The 26,578-nt window shown below is 43.6% G+C and overlaps 1 protein-coding gene across 1 annotated transcript in view; it reads right to left on the bottom strand.

Annotated features, from left to right (window-relative positions):
* Window positions 1-24,753, bottom strand: part of KCNAB1 (potassium voltage-gated channel subfamily A regulatory beta subunit 1) — a 457,818-nt gene extending 433,065 nt beyond the window's left edge. The window contains exon 1 of the mRNA XM_020988906.2: window positions 24,479-24,753. Within this exon, the coding sequence (XP_020844565.1) occupies window positions 24,479-24,753 (275 nt within the window). The remainder of the gene's footprint in view (window positions 1-24,478) is intronic.
* Between the last annotated feature and the right edge of the window lie 1,825 nt (window positions 24,754-26,578).

Genomic DNA, 26,578 nt, shown 5'->3' with positions numbered 1-26,578 from the left:
AGGAGCCCAGGCAGAAGAGAGGAGGGTAATGGCCAGGGTAGTCTGGCGAGCCGAGCCCAGAAGGCACAGAAGTTAGGGCCTAGAGAGAGAGGGCCAGCCAAGGACAGGGGGGAATCTGGGGGCCAACCTTGGCACCACCAAAGCAAGGATCATGTGGTGACCAGTAGGAAGTAAATTAAGTAAAATGTCAGTCGCCAGTTCTAGACACAAGACCTTTTATTCCCCTGGGAGATGACTATTTTTGGATAATTCCGAGTCAGACCTTCATTTTTCAAAGTACTCAACCCCATAACTAACTTTTTGCACATAGTGTCCTGGCTTTTTTGTAATGTCACAACTCCCTCCAAAGGATTTCTGGGTCTGTAATTGAAAACAAAGGCACAGAAAACTTGTCCAGAGCCCTCCCCCCACCTTCTTAAGAAAGGCCAGGACATCCTGTTCCAGCGGCCTTGGCAAGAGGAGCCCTCAGATTTGGAATCTGGTCAGGGGACATTTGGTCAGAAGAAGGATGTTTGGAGTTGTTGTGGTCTTTCTCCTTTAGCTTTGCTAGTCCTCCTTCAGCTAGCTCTCTCTGTCTCTCTCTCTCCTCTCTTCTCTCTCTCTCTCTCTCTCTCTTTCTCTCTCTCTCTCTCTCTTCTCTCTCTCTCTCTTCTCTCTCCCCTCTTTCTTCTTTATATCCTCCTCCTCCCTTCTTCTTCTTCTTCTTCTTCTTCTTCTTCTACTTCTTCTTCTTCTTCTTCTCTCCTCCTCCTCCTCCTCCTCTTACTCCTCCTTCTCCTTCTTCCTCTTCTTTCTCTCTTTTCTTCTCTTCCCCCTTTCTTTTTTCATATATATGCTTATTAAAAGTTTTTCTGCTAGGAAAAGCCAGAAACAGTCTGACAATGGCCAGTGACCTGGCTGTTATCAAGTCAGCATTTAATTAATGCTTGTTGATTTGTCTTGACTTGTCTTTTCCATTCAGAGTGGTGCCTCATGATCCTGCCATCTTTTTGACCATCTTTTCAAATTCTCCACTAAAGAGGAGGATCTCCAATGCCTCCAACATCAGCCTGGAGGGTGACACCCACCCACTCCCACACATAAGTTCCCAACCAAACCCAAGTTCTATAATCTAGACCATGCTGGGAAGACTTTGAGTAAAGGCCCAATAGAAATAAGTGTTACAGATATTGTCTAAGAAACAGTCTGGCTAAAGTTTAGAGAATCTCATCACCAAAAGGATGGCCAGTGGGAGATGAATTTATTTTGGCCCCAGAAACTCACAAAAGTGCAGTAGGGTGGTGATCTGCATCAGTGGAAGGAATGGTCATGTTAAAGAAATAATGACTCTGGTGAAATATCTTAGTACTCCATAGGGATGTCAAGGACCATTCCCAGGATGAGAGGTCATTCACAGAGGTGATTCAGCGTGGAGGGGACCTTAGAAATCTTCTAAATAGGCTGTTCCCATTTAGTGATTCATGAACCAGTTTGACATAATGGTCCAAGGGAGCTACAAATGCTTTAATGATTCCTTCAGCAGTAAACTCAATTTTGTTATAAATGCATTTTTCCTCTATGACAACAAGCATGTGCATGTTTGAAGCATTATACATTTGTGTCTACACTCATTTTGAGCCTTAACATGAGGACTCCCTGGAAAGATGAGGGAACAGCAGTGGAAATGAAAGGGAAGGGGCAAAGAGGAGGTTGGGGCCTTAGGCTTCTAGCAGAGGACTGATTGCCATCTGTTGAGGCTGCTTCAGAAAACTTCTTAACCTCAAGATCTCATCTTTCAATTCAATTCCATGTAATTGGACAAACATTTCCCAGCAGCACAGAATCTCAGAGTTGGCAGGGACCTCAGTGGCCATCTGGTACAAGCCATGGCTGACCAAGAATGCCCTCAACAATTCAATGGACAAGTTGTCATCCAGTCACACATAAAAAGCTCCAGTGAAGGGGGAACTCTTTTCTTTAAAGCCTTTGAGGTAAGAAGCTCCTGGTGGTAGAGAGTTGGGACAGAGGGAGAACATTCCCCCTACCAATGCAGGTCACCTGTTGTTCATCTATGAGTCTTAGACAGTGACCTGGGCAGCTGGAAGGCTTCAGATGCAGCTCTTGAACTCAGGACTCTCTATTCACTACTCCACACTTCCCTTCATATTGTGTGTATGAGAATATGTGAGTGTGTGTGGAAGTATGTCTATGTTTGAGTGTGTGAGTTTGTATGAGTGTATGTATGCACATGTGTATATTAAAGCATTCTATGATTTCATTTCCTAGTGAGGAACTTTTACCGAAGTAAATGGACACCTCCTCTGCCATTTTGGATCTAACTGACCTGCCATGGGTCTTACAGTGAGTATATATAAGAGGTAGAATTTGAACCCATGTCTCCCTGACTTCAAGGCTGGCTCTCTTTCCACTATATCACACTGCCTCTCTTTGTCATGGAGTATACAGAACCCCTGGGTACAGGCACCAATGGCTAGAAATTAAAATGTTACAGTCCCTCCAACTTAATGTAATTGAGTACAATAGAATCTGCAGCTAAGCAGGACCACAGGGCACAGTCAGAAAGATCTGAGTTTGCTGGTGGTGTAATATTGAGCAAAAGATGTCACCTCTGTCTGCCTCAGTTCCCTCCTTTAAAAAATGGGGATTATAAAGCACCTAGCTCCCAGGGTGGTTGTAAGGATCAAATAAGATAATCTATAAAGAAAGGACTTTGTAAACCTTAAAGAACTTTATAAACACTTGCTAGTGATGGTGGTGGTGGTGGACATAGTAGTAGTGGTAATAGAGAGCTGAGTCATGTGCATACATAACTACAAATCATGCTAACATGACATGCACATTGAAAACCTCCAACATAGGATCATGAGAAATTGAAGGAGAGAGGGAAGGGTCCAGAACTAAAGGCACCTGACCTGGGCTTTGAAGGACGAGAAGAATCCATGCCAGACATGGTGGGGCAGGGAACAGCATTACTGCCAATCGGGAGGCAAGCTTAAGGTAATTGCACTCATTTCCATGGCATCACCATCACCAGCTATGGTCCAAGACTTCCAGCCTCATGGGTGTCTGTTGCAGGTAAGTGGGAGCTTTCTGTCCTAAAGCAATCAATCACATGCCAGATTTCTTATCAGGGAAATCACAGAAATGGGTTTGCAGCAACTGTAGGTGTTAACATGGAGAGGGGGCCCTGCCCTGGCCCCAGCAGCAGCTCCCGGAAACAGAAATACCCAAAAGGTTCTTGGATACAGAAAGAGAGTGAAGACAAAAACCTTTCAGGGCTCTAGCTGGACTTCCCAAGCCTATGATGGAATATTCCCCAGCACACACTCCATGGACAGCCCAGCCATCTTGCCCTTCGCTGTTTAAGACGTTCCTTCTCTCATCTCCCTCCCTTTCTTTGTACAGGCTGCCCCCTATACCTAGAATCCATTCCCACCGCCTCTCCATCTTACAGAGTCCCTAGCTTCCTTCAATGTTTAGCTCAAGTGCCAACTTCTAGAGGCCTTTCTGGACCTTCTCCCCCAATAGCTAATCCTACCCCCAAATTACTTTGTATATCAGTTCCATATACTCCTTTATATTCATATGATCTAACTCCCCATCCTTACCCCAGGAGTATGGAAGCTTCCTGAGGGCAAGAGCTGTTTCACTTATTTTTCTTAGTCACCTTGGTGCCTGGCACATATTAAATAATAATCACTGTTTATGAAAGAATGAATGAATGAACAAACAAAGGAGTGAAGAAGTGAATGAATGAATGAACAAAGATTTTCATTCCACAAGCTGGCATGAAAGAAGCTGTTTACTCTTCCAAGGCCAGCCTAATTAACATCAATCCAGTGGTTTCTGTGCCTTCTGTTTAAAACAAGACAGTGAGGATGGGTGAGAAAGCATTAAAGAATATAAGGTCTCTGTGTTGCCTGTAGATTTAATTTATGATTTTTGTACCTTGAGTAAGCTTTGTAAAACGCATCCTGGGCAGACAGCTCGAAATGCACCCTCAAATCAACTTTTAATGAAATTCAGTTGGGGGCAGAGAGAGGCCCCAGGACAACAGCCCTCCTTGGGCAGAAGCTTCTGAAAGCACCCAGCTGCTGCTGTGGGTGGGGGAGAGCTGTCAGAGAAGGGAAAAAGAAGGAAGACCAGAACGGACAAGGAAGGTGATCACCTGTGGTGCGGCCACTTGGTGGAGGAAGGATGGAGAGGAAGCATGGCTTCTGGTCACTTCATCTTTTGACTGACTTTTCTTGCTAAATAAATGCTAAGTTCAGTTGGTCCTGAAGCTTTTCCCAATCCTTCTTAATGCTAGTGCCCTCGCTCCAAGATTATCTGTAATTTATCTTGTGCGTCTTGTTTGTACATGGGGTTTCTGTATTGTTTCCCCCATCAGACTGTGAACACCTTGACAGCAGGGACCGCTTTTTGCCTTTCTCTTGCCCAGCTTTTAACACAGACCTAGCCCATAATAGCTGTCTGTTCATAGTTTCATTGAAGGAGTATAATTTCTGTCATGTCCTCTAATTTTGGTGCTGTGGGCCAAAGTTTGAAACACCCCACCCTAGTTGTGACTCAATCTAGAAGGAGTCCTGGTCAGATCAGGTCCTAGAAGATCAAACTAGGCAGAAAAACTTCAGTAGCTTAAGGTGGGAATGAGGATGAGGGCTGCAGAGGTGGGCGCAGGGGAGAGAAATGCATGGAACCTCTTACTATCTGTGTATTGCAGGAAATCATAAATGTCCCACCCCACTGACACTCCACCCAGCTGGCTCTACACCTCCACAGGCTTTGCTTTAAAAAGGCTACATACATGTGTGCTTACTAAGGATCAGCTTGAAGAAGTCTGCCTTATCTTAAGGTAGACATCACAATGAGCTTGAGCTCAAATATAAGCTTAAACTGCAGAGAGAAAATATTGTTGATTGAGAGTGTGCACAACCAGGAGAAAATGAATCCAAGAGGGTTCCAGTGCACCAGCCAAGGCACAGAGCACTTCCATTTCTGTGCACCTTGCACATTTTTCTCCATCAGCCCAAACAACTCCCTGACACCTGGTAATATTTGATGTACCTAACTGAAATTGCCGTGGAAATACACTGCATCATTTTTTGTCATCATTTCAGGCATTAACACCCAATTCTCCAAAAGAGCCTGTGTTACGAGACTTCATAGAACTATAGGACTGGGAAGAGGTATTGCCCGGGGCAGTGGTGGGGCTACCATGTTAAACTTCACATATACTTTACCTATATGTGGTCCTCCTTTTCTGTCCTCTTTGGGGAAATGTTCATGACTGGTACTTCTCAAGTTCTTAATAAAAAGATAAATAAAATTTGAAAAATAAAAAGATATCCTCCTATAAGCTCTGGCATCCTTTAAAAGAAAAGAAAAGGAAGGAAGGAAGGAAGGAAGGAAGGAAGGAAGGAAGGAAGGAAGGAAGGAAGGAAGGAAGGAAGGAAGGAAGGAAGAGCACAGCCCAGATTGTAGCAAGGTCTAGACTTATAACATCTGTCCACAGCTGGTTTTGAGAATCTTCACCTTTTCCCATAACTCTGATGCATTCTGTTATAAGACAGCCATAAAAAGGGGATTCTGATTTCTGAAACTCAGCTGAAACTGACAGATGTTCATATTGGGCCACCCTAGCTGCCTTCCATAACACTGACAGATTTACAACCCTCAGATGCCTTTAAGGACATTAATTCCCTTGGGAGGAACACATAAAGAAGTAGGAGAATTTCTCAGCCCCCTACTTTGCTTCCTTGCATCCTTTGGGCTTCTTTCCTTCTCCTTCTTCTCTCCCCACCTCCACTATTATATAGATGCTCAGGTCTTCCTATGAACTGCTTACCACCCCACAGCTCTGCACCCATCGACATTAGGCAGCAAGAATAGAGGACCACAGAGCCTTGTTTTGCTTCTGTGTGACTCACATGTCAGGCAAGGAGCTGAAGGGGGGAAGGGGCAAGTCTATTATGTCGGAGTCTACAAAGAGGCAGGTGGGTTCTTCTTTGGTCATCTACCCCAAGCATCCTGAGTCCAGGTCTCAGGTTAGGTCCACTGGCGGTGGGGAAATGCTTTGAATTAGCCTAGCGTCAGCTGGTAAAGCAGAATTGGGAATGCACTGAAGTCACATTCCAAGAGCCTAAAGTTGATCCAGGACAGAAATCATTCAATATTTGATTCTTCTTAACAGGGAAGCATTTTGGATGGAGATCTAAGGGGAAGAACCAGGGACAAAAGAGCCAACAATAATAGTATGAAATTGTAATGACCAAACTTGACCCTAAAGTAGAGATAGGAGAAAGCATCTCCCTCCTATTCTTTTATAGAAGTGGGGGACTCTGGGTGTGGAACACTGCATATAACTTCAGACGTTCTTGACATGTTGGTTAGTTTTATGAAACTTTATTTCTTCTTCATTTTTTGTTCTTTATTATAAGGGATGGCCCTCTGGGTGAGGGTGAGGGTAAGGACAGAGGAGGTGATATAAAGACAAAAGATTTCACTTTTTTAGAAGAAACCTTAGAGAAATCAGACCCACTCCCAAGACTGGAAAAGTAAAATTCTGTATGAATTATTTTTAAATAAACCAGAATGACCCTGTTTATTTGAAAATTCTGGAAACCACACTAAACCCCAACTGTCCAACAGTCACTAAACAGCAAAGAAGCTTCATCATCTGCAAAATGAAGGGGTCGCACTGGATAAGTTCCAAGGTCCCTCCCAGCTCTGAATGATGGTCTGGAGACCCAAAGAAGCATTGGACAGTTTGCACAATTCTGGGAAGAGCGAATCTTACCAGGCCAACTGGCTTTCCTCTTGCGATAGTGATAGTGACATGCAAACAAGAAGATGGGAACAGATAGCATCTCATGATCCCACATGAAACTGCTGCTGAAAAACTAGCAAACTATGGTCTCCACTTGTTATGCCAGGGTGGTGGGTCACAAGTACACCCTGGGAAACCAAGGCAAGGCTGAAACAAAGTGAGGGACCAGGAATGGGGGTAGGGCTGACCCAGAGTGGGCTCGGAAGCTCACAGGTTTCACTCAATGGCCTTGAAGGTCCTTTTCGGTTCTAACACTCTGAGATTCTAGGGTTCAGAACTACTTAAGCAGTTCAAACTGGGTAGACTGGGAAGAAGAGGGGTGAATGTGGTCTGAGATGGCCAAACTGACTTTGGGTCAGTGAATCCAGAGAAGAAGCTTAAGGTTCGGGATCAGTCTGGGAGAGGCCACAAAGACTAGCATCTGTGACTCCAGTTAGCCCACAGCAGTTTGGAACAGGAAGTTCCTTGGCCAAATCACGTTATCGATTTTTGCTTATCGTTGTTGAGTTGTTTCAGTTATGTCCAACTCTTTGTGACCCCGTGTGGGTTTTCCTGGCAAAGATACTGAATGGTTTGCCATTTCCTTCTCTGGCTCATTTTACAGATGATAAGGCTGAGGCTAACAGGGTTAAATGACTTGTCCAAGACCACGCAGCTGGTAAGTGTCTGAGGCTGGATTTGAACTCAGGTCTTCCTGACTCCAGGCCCGGTGCTCTGTGCACTATAGCATCCCCGGCTGCAATTTTTGCTTGGGTAACTCTTACAGTCACCTCCCCAGGGATGAGGGATTCAGGAGTTGGGGAAGGAGGGAGAAGAAGATATTTCTTTTCCAAAAATCACACCCCAGAGATTTCTACCTTTCCTTTCTGATTTCCCCGGAGGCATCCCACTCCTTCAGGCCTATCCACTGCAGAAAGCCCAGGAGGATGGCTTTGGTTAAGTACACAAATACTTGACTACAGAATAAGGGAGTCTCAGGGGCCCTACTGGATCCAGACTGCAGCATAGAAATGGAGAAGGAAGTCTGGCTTTAGAGTCTGAGGACCTATATACAAGCCCCACTTCCCTGGGCCTCAGTTTCCTCATCTGTAAAATGAGAAGGTTGGATGAGATGGCCTCTCTAGTCTCTTCCAGCTCTAGAGCTATGATCCTTCTTGAGTCAAAATATTATTCGTTTATTAAGTGCCTACTGTATACCCAGCTCTGGGGTTGGGGCTGGGAATACAGAAACAAAAAGCAAAGACATCCAGTCCTCAGAGAGCTTATGTGCAAAGATCTATAGGATACAAAGTACACAAAGGAAACAGGGAGAAAAGAACAGGAGGGAACTGTGAGGAATAGGGGGACCAGGAAAGGCAGCTCTCGAGCAAAAATATGAAAGATGCTCAGGATTCTCAGATGCAGTCAGGAAGAGGGAGAGAATCCCCAGCCTGGGGGCAGCCTGTGTGGAGGCATAGACCAGAAAGGCTGGAATGTGGTGAGTAAACAAGAGCAAAGCATAACCAGTTGGGAAAGGTTCCTAGGAGCCATGCTGAGAGAGATTTAAGAGCCAGAGAAATCTGTACTTTATTCTAGAAGCAAAAAGAAGTCATGGGAGTGGATCGAGCATTGGAATAACACGGTCACATCTACATAGGAAACTTCCTCTGGCAGCTGTGTGGAGAATTGATTGTGATGGAGAGAGAGGAGGCAGGAAGAGCAATTAGGAAGTGATTGAGATACTGCAGGTGAGAGGAGATGAGGGAATAAGCTGGGTAATGGGGGAGAAGGGGTCCAACGTGAAAGCTGTTGAGAAGATCAGAATAAGGCATGGCAATGGATTAAACAGGTAGGGTGAGAGAGAATGAGGCATTGAGGAGAACCAGAGGAATCGTGATGTCTTCCCCAGAAATTGGGACGTTGAGCAGAGGAGAGAGTTGGGGGGGGGGGGAAGATACTGATTTTCACACACAATGAGCTTGAGATATCTCTGGGATATCTAATTTGACATGTCCAATAGACAACTAGAGCTAAGGGGGGAAACTAGGTGGATTTATAGATCTGTGAGTCGTTTGCATCAAGGAGATGCAGTGGATCATAGGATGGTAGAGCTAGAGATGGAAACTGAGGCCCAGAAAATTTAGTAACTTGCCCAAGGTAGTTCAGGGAGTATCATGTATGATATGAACTCAGATCATTTTGATCTTGAGCTAGTGACCGTTGTACTGCCGGGCTGCGGTTCTGATAGCCAGATCTTTACCAACTTGCCAGCTCTCCCTGGAACACACAGTCTCTCCTTATCTGCCTGTTGCCTCCTGCCAGCCTGCTGGAGCATCCAGGCACTGCCCCACATCTAGTACCCACTGCCCTATGCTTATTCCCACCTTCCCCTGCTGTTCTGCTCTTTGCCATCTAGGGAGACAATTACTAATGGCCACTCATTGACATTCTCTGGCTCCAAATGCACAGCTATCTGACACTCCTCCTCTAAAACCTGCCAGCTGGTTTGCCCAGGCAGAGTCCCGGCCGTCCCTGGTCTGCCATCTCCCACTGCCACCTAAGCCCTGGGCTGATGCCCACAGTCAAACATCATTTGGTGAGTGTGACCCATTTAAAGTATTAATCAGTCTCTTCTGGACACTTTTACCCCTCCCTTTCAATCATCTGACTTCTGATCTAGCCCTGACCTTGAGGTCACTGTGTTTTCCTATTCATTTCACCCTAAAGCAAGGCCCAGTTAAATTATCTTGCAGCTCATCAGCTCATTAGCAGAATTTGGAATTGCAAAGTACTTCCTAGACCAAACACAAGACTGCGGTCTACATATTATAATTGGGAAATACTTAACAAAATAAATAAAGATACAATAGAACATAGATAATACTAATATGTGGTTTTCTAAGTCAACATGCAGCCTGGAGGGATCCTTATGTACTGATGTAGTGGTCCCCATTTCTTTTTTTTCCACTTAATTAGTATTTTATTTTTTCTAATTACATGTAAAGATTATTTTCAACATTTACTTTTACAAGATTTTGAGTTCCAATTTTTTTCTTCCTCCCTCCGTCCCCTCACCCCTTAACCAAGACAGCAAGCAATCTGATATAGGCTATACATGTACAGTCATATTAAACATATTTCCACATTAGTCATGTTGTGAATGAAGAATCAGAACAAAAGGGGAAAACCACAAGAAAGAAAAAAAAGAAAATAGTATGCTTCCATCTGCATTCAGACTCCATAGTTCTTTCTCTGGATGTGGATAGAATTTTTTTTTTTTGCTTTTTACGCAATTGGGGTTAAGTGACTTGCCCAAGGTCACACAGCTAGTAAGTGTCAAGTGCTGGGTTTGAGGTGAGATTTGAACTCAGGTCCTCCTGACTTCAGGGCCAGTGCTCTATCCACTGTGCCACCTGGCTGCCCCCAGATAGCAATTTCCATCATGAGTCTTGGAATTGTCCTAGATCCTTCTGTTGCTGAAAAGAGTTAAGTCCATCAAACTTGATCATTACACAATGTTGCTGTTACTGCACATAATGTTCTTGTGATTCTGCTCATTTCATTCAGCATCAGTTCATGTAAGTCTCCAGGTTTTTCTGAAAGCATTCTGCTCATCATTTCTTCTAGCAAAAATAGCATTTCATTTACATGCATACACCACAACTTGTTCAGCTCTTCCCCAACTGACAGGCATCCCCTCAATTTCCAGTTCTTTGTCATCACAAAAAGAGCTGCTATAAATATTTTTGTACATGTGGGCTCTTTTCCATTTCTTATGATCTCTTTGGGATACAGACTTAATGGTGGTATTGCTGGATCAAAGGGTATGCACAGTTTTATAGCCCTTTGGGCATAGTTCCAAATTGTTCTCCAGAATGGTTGGATCAATTCACAATTCCACCAACAAGGCCTTGTGTCCTAATTTTCCCACACCCCCTCTAACATTTGTCATTTTCCTTTTCTGTCCTATTAGCCAACCTGATAGGGGTGAGATGGTACCTCAAGTTGTTTTAATTTGCATTTCCCTAATCTATAGTGATTTAGAGTGTTTTTTCTTATAAGTATAGTTAGCTTTGATTTCTTCATCTGAAAACTTCCTGTTCATATCCTTTGACCATTTATCAATTGGGGAATGACTTGTATTTCTTATAAATTCAACTCCGTTCTTTATATATTTAAGAAATGAGAGTGGCCACCATTTCTATTTCAGTTGGATACCACTGGTCTAGTTCATCACCTTCAATTTTTTCAGATAAAGAAACAATGCCCAGGGAGTGCAGGTTGCTTGATTACTAGCAAATAGTACAGCTGAGATTTGAACCCAAGACCTCTGACTGAAAATAGGTCTTTGTGTGGCCAATACCTAAGCACAGTGTCTGGCAGTACTAGGTACTTAAGAAATGTTTATCCAATTAGTGATTAATTCACTTCAAATCTACTTTATAAGTCTCTGGAGAGAGAGAAAAAAAAGTCCATTTTGTTCTGGGACTCAGGTCCACCCTCCCAAATTGAGGTTGAAACTTCTGTTTGTAGTTGTGTCTCAGTTCCCTGGCTTATGCTCCTAAATATTTCCTTCATTAGGTTCTTTCCTCTTCTGTTTTGGGTTCAAGTCCCGAATGGAGCCGCCCAGAGCTCACCCCCCTATTTTAGGAATGCTGAGTCTTCCCTAGCTCTCATCTGCTAAAAAAAAAAAAGTAACAAAACCTTAAATTAAACCAAAAGACTTAAGCCATTTCCAAACTCCTTTACAAATCTTCCTTTACCTCCCACCCCACTCCAGTCAAGCATAGCCATCTGGGTTCCTGATCTCCCAGCCAGAGGCAACAATTCGCACTCAAGGAGTGGCCCTTGACTGTTCTCTGACCCTCAGCAGAGAGCCACAGATTCCTTTATGGGTGGCTGCCTCCTTGATACCAGCCAGAATCTGCATCTTTCTCAAGCAAAGCTGAATTCAGGTCAGGGAGCATTGGGGAGGGGCTTTGACAGTGGGGCTCAGAGCCTGGCCTTGGGGTCAGTTCTATCAATAATTTTATTGATCTGGACAGTCAAATACAGAACCAGTTCATCCAATTTGCAGGTCATTCTGAGCCAGGCAAGTGTGCTGGTACTAATCCTCTCCTAAGGAGCCAGGAATCAAATGGATGATGACCTTGATAGATTGGAAAAATGCTCCTACCAACAAGATCATATTCGTTAAGATAACTATAGGTTGATGTAATGTACCAAAAGGATGGGGAAAGATTGGGAAGCCACAAATAAAGATAAAAGAGACATTGGAGTTGGTGGAGCTTACTTGCCTACAGACAGACCTTCAGTCAGCAGCAACATAGCACCATGGGACAGGGCAATTCAATTCAAGACACATTAGTGCACCTACTATGTGCCAGGCCAATGGCAGCTTAGAGTAGTGGAAAGCTGGCCTTGGAGGCAGAAAAGCCAAAGTCAAGTCTTACCTCTGAAGTGTGTTTGCTGTGTGACTCACGGTAAGTCCCTGGGCATTGTCCGAAGCAACTCCCTAAGAGGCTTAATTATAAAGCAGATGCCAATAAGCATTGGTAGAGGGAAGATTCATCACTGGTAAAACCACAAGTTCCAGCCCTCCTCCCCAAAAGTATAGAAAGCACTTCACTGTTAGAGGTATCAAACACAAAAGAAAAATAGTTCCTATTCTCAAGGAGCCTCAACTCTGAGACTGCAATTCTGAGCACTAGACCCAGAGACTTGGGTTAGAATCTCGGTTCTGATACTTACTAGCTGTGGCCTGGGCTCATTTGAGCTCTCTGACCCTGTTTTGTGGCAGCTAGGAGGTGCCACAGAACATGGAGCACTGGGCCTGGAGTCAGGAAGAGTTCAAATCTGGCCTCAGACACTTTTAAGTGTGACCATGGACCTAACCCTTCCTGCCTTCATTTCCTCATCTGTAAAATGACCAGGAGAAGAAAATGGCAAAACCAGTTCAATTTCTTTGCCAAGAAAACCCCACAAAGAGCCAAACACTACTGAAAAGTGACTCAACAACAAAAGAGCCTCAGTTTCCTTCCCTTTAAATTGTGGATGGGCACCAAACTGGAACTACCTAGCCTGTAAGGCAAATGCTTCTCAGAACTTTGTCCTGGTGGTAGAGGCAAAAGAGAGAGCGGGATGGAGTGCATGTATGACTGTGACTTCAACGAGAAAAAGTTCATTTTGGGGGTCCACTCACAAAAGGGAAGACTGCGATACTGTGAGTACCATCCTCCAATCCAACAATCAGGATTTCTGCTGTGTTAGTCCCCTGTGTAGACTCTTCATGAGCCCATGGACTGTAGCACACCAATGCTGTCCATGGGGTTTTCTTGGCAAAGACTCTGCAGTGGTTTGCCATGTCCTTCTCCAGTGGATTAAGGCAAACAAAGGTTAAGTGACTTGCCCAGGGTCGCATAGCTAGGAAAGTTTCTGAGGCTGAACTTGAAGTTGTCTTCCTGACTCCAAGTCTAATGCTGTATCCACTGTGCCAACCAGCTGCAGTAAGAGGCCTCATGACAAAGACAGCCACATCATTCATGAAGCCAGTCACAAATCTGTGTCCTCTTGCTGTCTGATGTCATTCCCTCTCTGTGGGAGCAATGGGGGACCCTAGAGGATGAGATGTAGGCACCACTGCTATCCACCTCCTGAAACTCCTGGACTCATGGTGCAAAAGGAGACATATGTTTTTGGACATGGTCAATGCTTGACTATGTATATGTGTTAGATGTGTTTTATTTTTGTTTTGTTTTGTTTTTGAGAGGTTACAGGAGAGAAAAAATAACATTTTCCTTGAAAAAATTAGTTTTAAAAGTTTTTATTAATCAGTACTGGATCCAGATGGCTTAGCCAGCATGCTCCCAAGGCTTGGTGGGGTCTCAAGGGAACTGCATCTCTGCCTCCTGGAACAGGCAGAGGGGAAGACTGTGTCTTGGTAAGTCAGGTGAGAGAAGCCAAGTGAAGAGAGAGGAGAAGAGCGACACTGATCAAAGGATGTGGATTCAGCCAAAAGATGATTAATTTCAAAAGTTTTTTTTATCACATTGGTCTGTAGTTATCTTAAATGAATATGATCTTGTTGGTAGGAGCATTTCCCCAATCTATCAAGGTCATCGTCCATCTGATTCCTGACTCCTCGTAAGAGGATTAACACCAGCACGCTTGCCCAGCTCAGAGTGACCTGCAAATTGGATGAACTGGTTCTTTATTTGCCTATCCAGATCAATCAAGATATTGATATAAAAAGTTCTTTTGTTTAAAGATGGGTTCTCCCTAAGCTGGTCAATGTTCAGTGACTGAGAGAATGATACGTAAGGAGTGACAAAAGAAAGACATAAAGTAGTCCTTGCTCTCAAGAAATGCCCAGTCTAGTTGGAGGGACCAGGCTAACACAGATAGGTAGATAGATAGATAGATTGATAGATAGATAGATAGATGATAGATAGATGATAGATAGATAGATAGACAGACAATAGACAGACAGACAGACAAATGAACACATAAATAAACAAATGAAGGAAGGAACAAAGAAATAAATATCCAGGAGAATGCCAAAGAACAGGAATATAAGCACACAGATGTTATATAGCCACTTACAGCCGGAAACAGGTGATTAGACTCAAGTATTCTTATAATTACAAGTTTCATAAGAATTAGAACCTTAAAGGTGACAAACCAAGAGGAAAAATGACCGAGGAGATGCAGAATATCTTCCGAAAAGAAATTGCTTTTTCAGTTCAACCCAAGAAGCTTCATTAAGCACCTACTATGTGCACAGGCTGATGCTAGATGCTGGGGGAACAAGACAAAAACAACCACCACCTCCAAAAGTATAACGTTGCTGCCCTCAAGGATCTTACATTCCATTTGGGGAGAGGGAAGAGATGACTACGTGCAAACCAGAGAGTGCTGACACCTGGGAAGACAAAGAAAGAAAATTCCCAAGAGATGATGCCAGTCTGGAGCCTTTGAAGAAACTAGGCGTTCTAAGAAATGGCGGTGAGGGAAGGCATGGTGGGTATGGGGCACAGCCTATGCAAAGGCCTGGAGGCCAACTGAATATCAAATTCAGCAAACAAAAAGAAAGAGTTAATTCAGTACAGAATGTTTACTTGGGGAGAAAAAAAATGCTTTCTCTTAAAAAGAAAAAAATGCTATAAAGTTTCTAGAAGCTTTACTGATCTTCAGACTAACTCAGGGCAGCTGTGGATCGTGGCTTTGGCTGAAGCATCCTGGCTATCTTGTGATCCATTCAGTTCAACAAACATTTATTGAGCATCTACTATGTGTCAGACATTGTACTAAGCACTGGGGATACAAAAAAGCACCAAAAAATAGTCCCTGTCCTCCAGAAGCCCCCATTCTAATGGGGATACAACAAGCTGACAATTCTGGGCACACACGATACATACATGGTGAATGGTGGGGTGTCTCAGAGGGAAGGCTCTGACAGTGGAAGGAGAGCCAGAAAGGCAGTGCTTAGAAGGCCCTAAGATCTTAAAATTAGCACTGGATCCAGACGGCTGAGCCAGCACGCTCCCAAGGCTCGGCGGGGTCTCGAGGGAACTGCATCTCTGTCTCCCAGAATGGGCAGAGGGGAGGACCATGATTTGTTAAGTAGAGCCAAGTGAAGAGAGAGGAGGAGAGTGACATAGATCAGAGGATGTGAACTCAGCCGAAAGATGAAAAGCTGAAAAGGACAATAGAAATTCATCCCAGGTTGGGGACTGTGGAAGGGGAGGGGTAATGCTCCATCCATCTCAATGTCCCTGGTGGTTTCCACTTTGTAGGTACATGCCCATGGAGCTCATCTTTTCTTTCCATAGTCTTAACATTAGAAAGCTTTCATGTCCTGGCAATGGCTGTATCTCATAGGTACACGTGGTGATCCACCTATGGGGTTTTATCCCTTATTTGTTTTCTTTGAGAACATATGTTTTCTTAATAAATATTCATGGGGCACAACAGAATCCTCAGTGGTCAGATCCAAGACTGGCACCCATTTGTTCATTATTCGCCATCCTAAGAGTAGATTACAGAAACTCCATACACCTCACAGAAACACAAAATTTCAGAGCCAAAAGGGATCAGAGAGTGACAGAGCTCAAGTTAGAAGGGATTTTTAGGTCATCTAGCCTGCAGGGTACATGTGGCCCACCACACTCCCCAGTTCAACCTGAACCCAATGGTTTGATTCACCACATGTGTTGCACATAGTAGGATCTTACTACATTTTTTTTCAATTGAGTTCATTTCTCATAAATCTAGTTCTGTAAGTGACCCCAGAGTGTTCTTATGCCAGAAATGAGAGGGATGGTCTAGATCAGTGGTGGTTTGGGAGGGGTGGGGTTACTATACTGTACATGAGGAACCCTGCAGACCATATATTGACTTAGCCACACATTAACATTATCTTTTTTATTTTGATTTTATTTATTTTGTTTAATATTTCTCAATTACTGTTCCATACTGGCAGTCTCCACCCTTGTCCAAAGCATTCTCTCTGCAACGTACCCAACACGTGCTTATCTTCCCTTCCCTTGAAGATGTCCATTGAAGAGGAACCCACCAGCTCCTGAGCCAGATTCTCACACCTTTCACACCAAGCCTAAATCTGTCTCTTTTCACCCTGAATATAGCTAAGCCCTCTTCCACATGTCAGCCCTTAAATCCTGGAAAACCGGATCTGATCCCCCGAGTTTTGTCCGCTCTAAGATGAGCGTCCCCAAGTCCTCCCTCTGAGCCTCATATGACATAGGCTGGACTCACTTCACTGTCCTGGTTACCTCCTGCTTGAGGGCTCTTCCTAAAATGTGCTGCCTGTGACTGAGCATAACAGAAAGGGGAGATAGAGGAGAAAGGACTGGCACTGGAGTCAGAGGACCTGAGTTCAAATCCTGCCTCTGGTGCTCATTACACAGGGAACTTTGGGCAAATCTCAGGGTGTCCCTTGCAGTTCTAGTTCTGTGATTCTGCTCTGGATGTGGTCACACCATGGAAGAACACAGCCAACAGATCTCTGCATTCCTGGAAGCTTTGCCTGTCACCACAGTGGCCTGAGTGTAGGAGAGGCAACAGCAACAAGAAAGCCAGCGTGGCTGTTTTTGACAGCAACAAACCAAAGAAGAGTGCACGCCTCCTCATCTCCCTAGACCTCAGTTTCCCTTTTTGCAAAATGAGAGGACTGGGCCAGTTGAGCTCTGGAGTTACTTCTAGACCTAGATTTATGATATAGGAACTCAACTCAGTAGAAAAAACGTGCATTAAGCACCCACTATGTGCAAGGCAGATAGTGAAACAGATACTCCAGCTATGAGGTAGGGGGAAAAAAATAAGGCTGACAGAGTGTTTCATCAAGTAGCCAAGAATCAGAGAAAGAAACAGAGCTGGAATGAGAGTCCTGTCCTCTGCGTTAAAGGTGCGGGCAGCCAGGCACTGAGCTTCCAGGTGTGACTTCTTACAAAATAACCAGGCTTTCAAGGCCCTGTCAATAATAACCCAGCTCTCTTTCTAATTCTTTCTTTCAATCATCTCATAACAGCCTTACTGAGAAATGCAGGATATTACTGAAGCATGGCCTGAAATACTCCTCAAATCTCTCAGAGCAGATGAACTGGAATTAATCTGCTGTAAAAGATTTGAATTTAGTCTTCCCGAGGGGGCAGTTGGTTTCTGGAGCACTCCTGTTATTTTCCAATTTCCTCTGTGTGTGTGTGTGTGTGTGTGTGTGTGTGTGTGTGTGTGTGTGTGTGTGTGTTTCTCTCTGTGTGTGTCTCTGTCTCTGTCTCTGTCTCTCTGTCTCTCTCCCTCCCTCCCTCCCTCTTTCTTTCTCTCTCTCTGTCCCCCTCTCTCCTGCTGAACCATAGAGTGTGAGCTTGAAGGGATCAAAGAAATCACCTGAGCCAATGTCATCATTTGCAGGTGAGGAAACAGATCCAGAGAGGTAAATTCACAGTGCTTCATATTTGGATGAGACCTCAGAGGTCATGCAGTCCAGATTCCCCTCTACAGCACACCCAACAAGTGATCAGCTGTCCTCTGCCTGCTTAATTTGCTTCAGTTCAATATGCACTCATTTTTAATGTTTTTAAATGGATTTTATTTCAGTCTTCTGTTTTTACATTGCATAGATTTGCCCCAGTATTCTCTTCTCCCCTCCAAGAGAATCATTCCTTATAGCAGAGAATTCCTTTTAAAAAAAGGAATAAGAAAAGAAAATTTAGCAAAATATCAATATATCAAAAATAAAAAGTTCAGTGCTGTGTTCCAGATCATCGAACCTTATTCCCCCATCCCACTCACAAAACAAGTGTCAGGGGGAGGGATGAGGGTAGCTAGGTGATGCAGTGGATAGAGCACAGTCCCTGGAGTCAGGAGGACCTGAGTTCAAATCCAGCCTCAGACACATAATACTTACTAGCTGTGTGACTTCGGGCAAGTCACTTAACCCCAATTGCCTCACCAAAAAAAAAAAAAAGAATAACTGGGACAGAGGTATCCTATTTCTTAGATCCCAAGCTTGTTCCTTAAAATTCCACATTTTCAATTGTTTTGTGGTGGTTGTTTTTTCAACTTACATTGTTGTGAACATTGTGTGTATTGTTTTCCAGAATGTATTTGTTTGAATTTGCTTCAGTTTATCTAGGTCTTTCCAGGCTTCTCTGTATTCATCGTGTTTGTCTTTCCTTCCAGCACTGTAATATTCCATTATGCTCATGTACCCTGATTTGTTTAGCCATTCCCCAATCCATGTTTCTAGTTCTTTACTACCACAAAAAAAAATGCTACAATGAATATTTTGGGGTATTCAGGGCTTTTCTTATTGTGAATGACTTCCTTGGGGTATATGGTTAGCCATAGAATCTCTGGGTCAAAGAGAGAGTATATTTAGCCACTTTATTTACAAAAGCTTCCCATTGACATGTTTTGTACAAGCTGAGTTTCAGATGCCTCTAAGCCATCCAGATGGAGCTGTCCAGCTACCAGCTACTTTCCAAGTAGCCCATCCCACTCTTGCTCCTTTGTAAGTAAACCTTCCATCTATCTGGAATCAGTGTTTCTAGAACTTCCATATGTGACTCCAAATTTGGCCCTCAGGGTCCAGCAGAACCAGTCTGATCCCTCTTGCACATGACAGCTCTACCATAACTGCCCTACCTTTTACCTTATTGAGTTGTTCTTACCAAAAGCCTTGCAGACCTAGGTTGTCCAGGAAATAACAGGGTTGACCAGAAACATGCTGTTAAATGAAAGAGCAGAGACTCAAGTCCAGGTATCTTGACTGCTTTTTCCCACTGCAATACCCTTCCTCCCAATTACAGCAGCTAGGTGTTCCTGGACATGTTAAGAAGTGTTCCTTCTGTCATGGCCCCAAAAGTAATCATACTGTCATAGACAAAGTTTTTTGACCCTACTTTAATTAGCTCAAATATTTTATGAACAATAATAGTAATAATAGCCAGCATTTGCTATAGTGCTCTAAAGTTTGCAAAGGACTTAACAAATATTACTTTATTATATCTCAAAACAACTCTGAGAGTTAGATACTATTATTGTCCCCATTTTATAGATGAGGAAATTGAGGCTGAGGAGAGTTTAGGCCCACAGGGTCACACAGCTAGTAAGTGTCTGAGCTCACATGACAGGGCCTCAAGACACTTCATTACAGTGGTTATCTACTGAGGCTGGATTTGAACTCAAGTCATCTTGGGTGCTGGGTAGCACAGTGAGTAGAGTTCTGGGCTTGACATCAGGAAGACCTGAGTTCAGATTCAGCCTCAGAAACTTCCTAGCTGTGTGACCTCAGGCAAGTCACTTAACTCCTATTTACCTATGGATCAGTGATCCACTGGGTAAGGAAATGGCAAACCACTCCAGTATCTTTGCCAAGAAACCTCCACGGGCAGCATTAGTGCACTATGGTCCACAGAGTCATGAAGAGTCAGACGTGACTGAACACATAACACATAACATCCTAACTCTCAGTCCAGGGTTCCTTCCCACTGCTCAACCAATCTGCCTGGAAAAAAAAGGAGTTGCCATGATTTTCTGAGCAACACAAAGGCGTAGCTGTACAATGAAGGGATTTTCCTAATGACTGCAGTCAGCTCCAAATGAATAGGAAGTTACTGTGCTCAAGTTTTATAGTGTAAGGTAGACAAGGCATCTGTTGTTCTCTCCCACACTATGTAAGACAGACAAGGTCATTGCAGATCAAGGATGACTAGCGTTGTCCCTCCAAGTGAGCTTCGGAAGCCATCCATTCCAGATCACACATAATCTGATTCTCCTTATTAAATGAAGAGATCTTAAAAAGAAAAAGGAGACAGGCAACAGAGAGATGTGTATGTATGTACTATTTGTATTGTGTGTATGTCTATGTATGTGTGTGTATATGTGTATGTATATATGTGTGCATAGCCAGGGTGGCATCATTGATAGAGAATTGCCCTAGGGGTCTAGAGGGCCTGAGTTAAAGCTCTACCCTTGGAACAAACTGGCTGGGTGATTCTGGACAAATCATTTAACTTCTTAGTGCCCCCCAGGTGACTCTCTCAATAAGACTATAAGTTACAAATTTGAATTGACATGGGGGGGTGGAGCCAAGATGGCAGAGAAAAGGCCGAGACTCATCTAAGCTCTCCCCAAAACCTCTCTGAATTGGCATTGAAAGTCCCTCACCAGGAGCTCCTTACCCCAGTGATAACACAGGTCCAGCCAAAAATCATAACCAAAATCCAGCCATGTGTTCATAGATACCCCCTTGATCCTGGGTCACACTTAATTGGACTTCTCATTGCACAAAGAAATCAAAAAAAGAAGACAGGCAGCAGAGAGATAGATAGAGACAGTGATGTATGGGTATAAACATAATATACAGACATATGTATTGTCACAAATAAAACCCTGAGAGACAAAGTTTCTGAGTGTCGATGATCAATTTATTAGTTAGGCTAGCCAATACTCATTAAATTGACGATCAGTGGTTTCGCTCAGTAACCAAAGACAAGGAAGGGAAACAGAAGTGTTCATTCTGACAGGGCACTCCCCTTGCAAATGAAAATCAGTCCCAATCTGTGGATAGTTAATGGGGAGGAGGGCTAAAAACTCCCCATCCCTCCCAATTGCCACATCATTGAGGGGGAGGAGGGATTTCAGCTGAGAACTGGCCTGGCCATGAGTTTTGAGCTCTTTCCAGCAATCTGGGCACCCAGACCAGGTTCTGTCTGGTTTAGTTTCTCCTTCATGAGCTGGGTCACCCTAAATTCTGATGAAGGGGTTCAAAGACAGGAACTCTTTCCCCTGGGGAGTGACCTCATCCAAACTGGATTCTGTTTATGCTTTAAACAAAAACCAGGTTTCCCTATTGGGTGGGGTCTTGCCCAGATGTCTTAAGCAGAGCTGAAATGCTTCTGACATCCTTGAGCTGGGAAGGGTACTCTCTAAGCTAACCTTTTTGCAGAGAAGAGAATATTACAAATTGTTATTAATAATTAAATGATACAGCATTAAAATTAATTGTATATATATTTATATATATATATTTATATATATATATATATATATTTATATATATATATATATATATTTTTTTTTTCTCCTAAAAATCTTCTTACCTTAGGTACCATTCAAGAAGAGCCCTGCCATGTAGAGTTAATGTCATGGAGAAATGGGCTACATTTTGGCCTGTGGGGCAGTAATTGTCTAGTCACATGGATGCTGGATTCCCACAAGGCATATCTCTGGTCGATAGTCAATGAAAGGAAATGTTATATAAGGAAGCCATTACTGGAGGTTCCCTTTGCTGTTTGACTCTTTTCTGGAGGCTTATTTCCTAATGGATTTATGAATTGGGCCTTAAATGTACAGTTCCCATCAATGCCAATCTCATTGATGCTGCCTCTGAATGGCACCGTTCAACCTCAAGTCAGCTCCCCAGAGTCGGGTGAATTGCTTACTCTCTGCTTATCTGTCATTGTTGCTTCCAGTGCCCCAGCCCATCACGAGTCTTAAAATGATTCCACAGTCACTAAAAGCTTTGTCTCATTCATTTTCATAAATATGTCTTTTTGAATAATGGAGTAAGTCCAGATCAGGCCATTCTAGTGATGCTCTGGCAAGGAGGCAGTCAAAGTCTCTGGGTTCGATGATCTTTTGAAGTCTCCAACTTTTTCATCCAGTTGCTAAATAAGCTTTCTTGTAATGTCTTGCAATAGTCTCCCAAATGGTCTCACTACCTCCAGTCTCTCTCCATCTCCAATTCGTCTTCCCCACAGCTGCCAAATCAGAGATGTGGTGATGCCCTTCTCTCACTCCAAAATCTTTGATAGTTCCCTATGGCCTCCATGATAAGAATCCTCAGTGTAGCCCCTGCACATTCTGACTCCCACCTTTCCATGTGACTCTCGTTAATACACCATCACTCTCAGTACAATTAGCCTGCTGGCTGTTCTCTAGGCAGGGAATTCTCTTTCTCACCACCATGCCTTTGATTATAGGTGATCTGTCCTTTGTCTTGAAGGTGCTCCTTATGGAATACCTAGCTTAGGTCAAAAGACCACCTTCACCAAGAGCTCCTTCCCAAGGTCCTCCCTCCCCTAAAACTTTGTATTCCTTTGCATGTAGTTGGTAACTATTTGCATACATATAGCATTTCCTTCCCCACCTCCTCCTCACCTCCAATATAACCCATTATGGCAGAGATGGCAGAGACTTTTCATTTATCTCCATATGCTTAGCTCCAAGCCCAGTGTCTCGAACAAAGCAAGAGCTTAATAAATGTCTTGTTGAATCTAGTCTTCTCAGTATCTGAAATACCTGCCTGAAGCATCCTCAACGGGGGCAGATGGCTTTGACACAGAGAATTGTCCACAGGGCTTCAGCCCCATTAGTAAATCTTCATCCTGGGCTGGCACTCATCATACTGCTTCCTCAAACAGGAGTTTGGGATGTTCTACCCATTTCATTGGAATCCTTCATTTCTAATCAATTTTCTGTAACCTTATGAGAAACAAGTTGACCACAAAGCAGTGATTTTCTCTGGCCATGACATTTCTTAAACCCCATTGCCTAAGTCATAGGGGCTCTCCAGTCTGTATCAGCAAGGAGGGGAGTACAAACACCAAGGAAATACTGAATTCCTAAAGTAAGTGATTAAAAAATGACTACCTTCAGTCATTATTTCTGGAAAGTTATCTTTACTTTTATGAAAATTTCCTGTGAATTAAATGAAGGATACAGACTAGATAAGAGGTGGGGAACCTGCAGCCTTGAGACCAATGTAGCCCTCTGGGTCCTCAAGCGCAGCTCTTTGACTAAATCCAAACTTTACAGAACAAATCCTTTTATTAAGGTGATTTGTTGTGTAAGGTTTGGATTCAGTCAAAGGTCTACACTTGAGGGTCTAGAGTGGCCTTGAGGCCTCAGGTTCCCTACTCATGGACTAGACCATCACCTCTAAAGACCCTTGTAGTTCCAATTATATATTCCTGTGATATGCTGGCTTGGGAGGCAGAGGGCCCAGGTTCAAATCTTAGGTAAGTCCCTGAATGTCCCTGAGCTCAGTTTCCACGAGTAAAATAAGGGGACTGCACTAAATAGCCTGAGGTCCCTTCTAGCTGTCAATCTAGGATCCTATGTGTGACCTTGGACAAGTCATTTCATCAGCCTGAGCCTCAATTTTCTCATCCATATACTGAAGACCTGTTTGGTCCCTTCCAGCTCATTCTGGGATTCTATGTTTCTAAGACCAGGAGCATCAAATTCATTTTCTAAATATATCTGGATGGCAGAATTTCCCAAGCTTTGTTCATGTGCTTTGTTCCAATGGCACTTGGGACTTGTGAAACCGATCTTGTCTTGAATTATTTGAAGCCAGTCTGGGGAAAGAGCTGAAAGGAATACTGCAGGGATTTTCTCTGCAGTACCTATGATCCAAAAAATTCAACTTTCTCTCCTGACTTCTGCACATGGTCTGAAATTTAATCAGCCGTGGGTTGGGCCACACCAGCAATCTGTGTTTACTCCTCACCAGCACCAGCACACCCAGCCTACAAGTTGGCTGCCCAGCTCGTACCTGGGAACATATGGCTACAGATGCAAAAAGGGATGCAACCGAAAGGTCAGTGACTGGGAACCAAATGAATTCTGCTCCTGGATCATTGAATTAGATCTGGGAAGGAATCTTAGAAGTCATCTTCCTTCTCGTCATTCCCACTGCTACCCCGGCACATTCTCAAAATGAAGGAAGGAGGCAGATGGAAGAGGATTGTTTGTTTTCTTTAAATTAAACATTTCCTGTCCTAGATATAGTGCTTTCAGTTCTTCAGCTATTAATAAAGTGAAATTTTAATGGCATATACAGCTATAGAGCATCTTCCCCCACCTTCACCCCAAGGTTGTCAGGAGAACAATAGAGGTTGTGTTATTTGCCATATTCACCAAGTTCCTGCTCCCCCACCCCCACCCCCGGTTTTCCCTTTTCTAAAGTGTCAGTCAGCTATAAAGAAACTAGAACTGAAAGAGGATGCTATCATGATGTAGAAAGAAAGCAAACCAACCAATTTGAGTTACTCGTACTTTTCAAGTTTGTTTGTTTGTTTGTTTAACTTTCTCTTTAAAATGCCTTTCACAGAAGAGTAACAGCAAAGATGAAAAGAATCTTACCTATGAGGCATCCCGGTCGTGTGAGCGACAGTGTGCTCAGATGACAGGTCCCATATTTTCAAATACCAGTTCATTTCCAGTTCACGTAGTAGAGCCAAACGCCGGGCCCTGAGCTGGCTCGGGTCCGAGGTACTGAGTTGGTTGTCTGTTGCATTTTCTGGGGCCCTCTTGGGAGATTTGTCTTTGCTCCCTACAGAAAGCACAGATTGTTTCCGTAACTTTGTGCTCTCTTCAGAGATCTTACTGCCCACAGCCCCAGTCCTGGCTGCCAGCATGGTTAACAGTGGTGTGTCTGTCTTGCTAGAGGGAAGCTCTAAGTCACTGTCATCAAAGTAATTTGAATTGATTTTCTGCTCCTAACTCCCTCCACCCCCCTCAGAGCCTCCTTCCCCCATAACCTTCTCCTGGCCACAGAGCTGTAATTAGATCCATGTCTGTGGGGCTCAGCTTGAAAGGACAGCTGTAAGCTTTTCATGGCTATATCTGTGGCAGCTGCTTACCTGGGATGTACTGGGCCACATCATTTGTTTTTAATAAACTCTAATTTAATAATCTTCAAGCTGCTTCAAGGTTATCTATTTCAAGGAGCTAACCCTGCTGCCATCTAGCTATAACTTTTTATACATAGCATCAATGATCCTGGGACTCAATTATCTTTGATGTACATGTCAGAGTTTTGTAACTAACTTTATCACAAAATAGATTCCTTATGATAAAATATTCTCCCTCTCTCCTCGTTACTACCCACCCACCGATCTACACTGAATCTTGGTAGAATTTTTTGTGTCACGGTGAATTTTATAAAATTAACATATCATTGGAAAGGAGATTAACAGTAATTTAAGGGGGCAGTGAGCAATACCTTTTGTGCATTCTCAGAATTTCTGCCTTTAACAGTTTTTTTTAATTTAATCTGGAAGACAGACTTGTCCAAAAGTCAGTGAAGCCAGGCACAGGTTATGTGCACTCCATATTCTTGTTTCATTATGAGATTCTCATTTCATCTTTATTCATTGACCCTCCGAACACTGGAAAGCATGGGAACCTGAATCGACATTGGATAGCTGGAGAACTGAGACGCAGGGAATCTGAACAACTTGGGCTCATTCTGAGTGTATGTGCTCTTGCCCAAGGGAAGCATTTTCCTCTGTTAGAGCATTTGGAGGGGGAAAGGAATGGGGAATGAATGATGAGAGAGAGAGAGGAGAGAAGAGAGAGAGAGAGAGAGAGAGAGAGAGAGAGAGAGAGAGAGAGAGAGAGGAAGAGAGAGAGAGGGAGAGAGGGAGAGAGGAGAGAGGGAGAGAGGGAGAGAGGGAGAGAGGAGAGAGGAGAGAGGAGAGAGAAGAGAGAGAGGGAGAGAGAGAGAGAGAGAGAGAGAGAGAGAGAGAGAGAGAGAGAGAGAGAGAGAGAGAATCTCTCCAGCTCTCAGGAAAACTGATTTGTGAAAGGAAACAAATGGTTTGGATGAATCAGAAAATCATAATCTAGGGATTTTTTTCACCTGAAGCAAAAAAAAAAAGATATTTGTTCACTTGGGGGAAGGGTAGCAATGTAAAGCGTAGTCTGATCTTAGGTGCAGATGTGTTAGAAGGATAGCAGGTGGTCCTGTCCCCAATTCCTTGAGGTTGAGGGGAAAAGCAGACCCAAGAAGAGGGGTACCATAAGAACAGGGTTCTGGGAGGAGGGAGTCCTCTCTCAAGGCCTACTACATCCTTCAATATCTTTGGGGATAGGCCATCCCCTCTACTGGAAACCATGGTTATCCCAGGGTCCTTGAAGTCAAGGTGATAATACAATGGGCACATTGGGGAGGAAGCAAACTCCCATGAAAGTATCCTTGGGCAAAGTTCTATTCATCTTGTATAACTCCAATGAATGACCTTGTCTATGTGGCACCCCCCCCCCCCGTGGTTGATTACCATGAATACCCTCTAATCAAACCTTTATGGACAATGATATGCTTAGCCTCCTTAGCACCCACTGTATCCCAAGCAATCCATATTGCCAACTCAGCTCTCTATGAACATCAGTCTTCTACCCTATATGGATGCCCCAGAGAAGGTGAGCATGCCTTCTTATCCTGTGACGATGACTTGAGAT

Source organism: Phascolarctos cinereus, unplaced genomic scaffold (assembly GCF_003287225.1).
Source record: "Phascolarctos cinereus isolate Bilbo 61053 unplaced genomic scaffold, phaCin_HiC Scaffold_7;HRSCAF=346, whole genome shotgun sequence".
In the NCBI taxonomy this organism is placed as follows: Eukaryota; Metazoa; Chordata; class Mammalia; order Diprotodontia; family Phascolarctidae; genus Phascolarctos; species Phascolarctos cinereus.
This window is presented reverse-complemented; position numbering and strand designations above follow the sequence as displayed.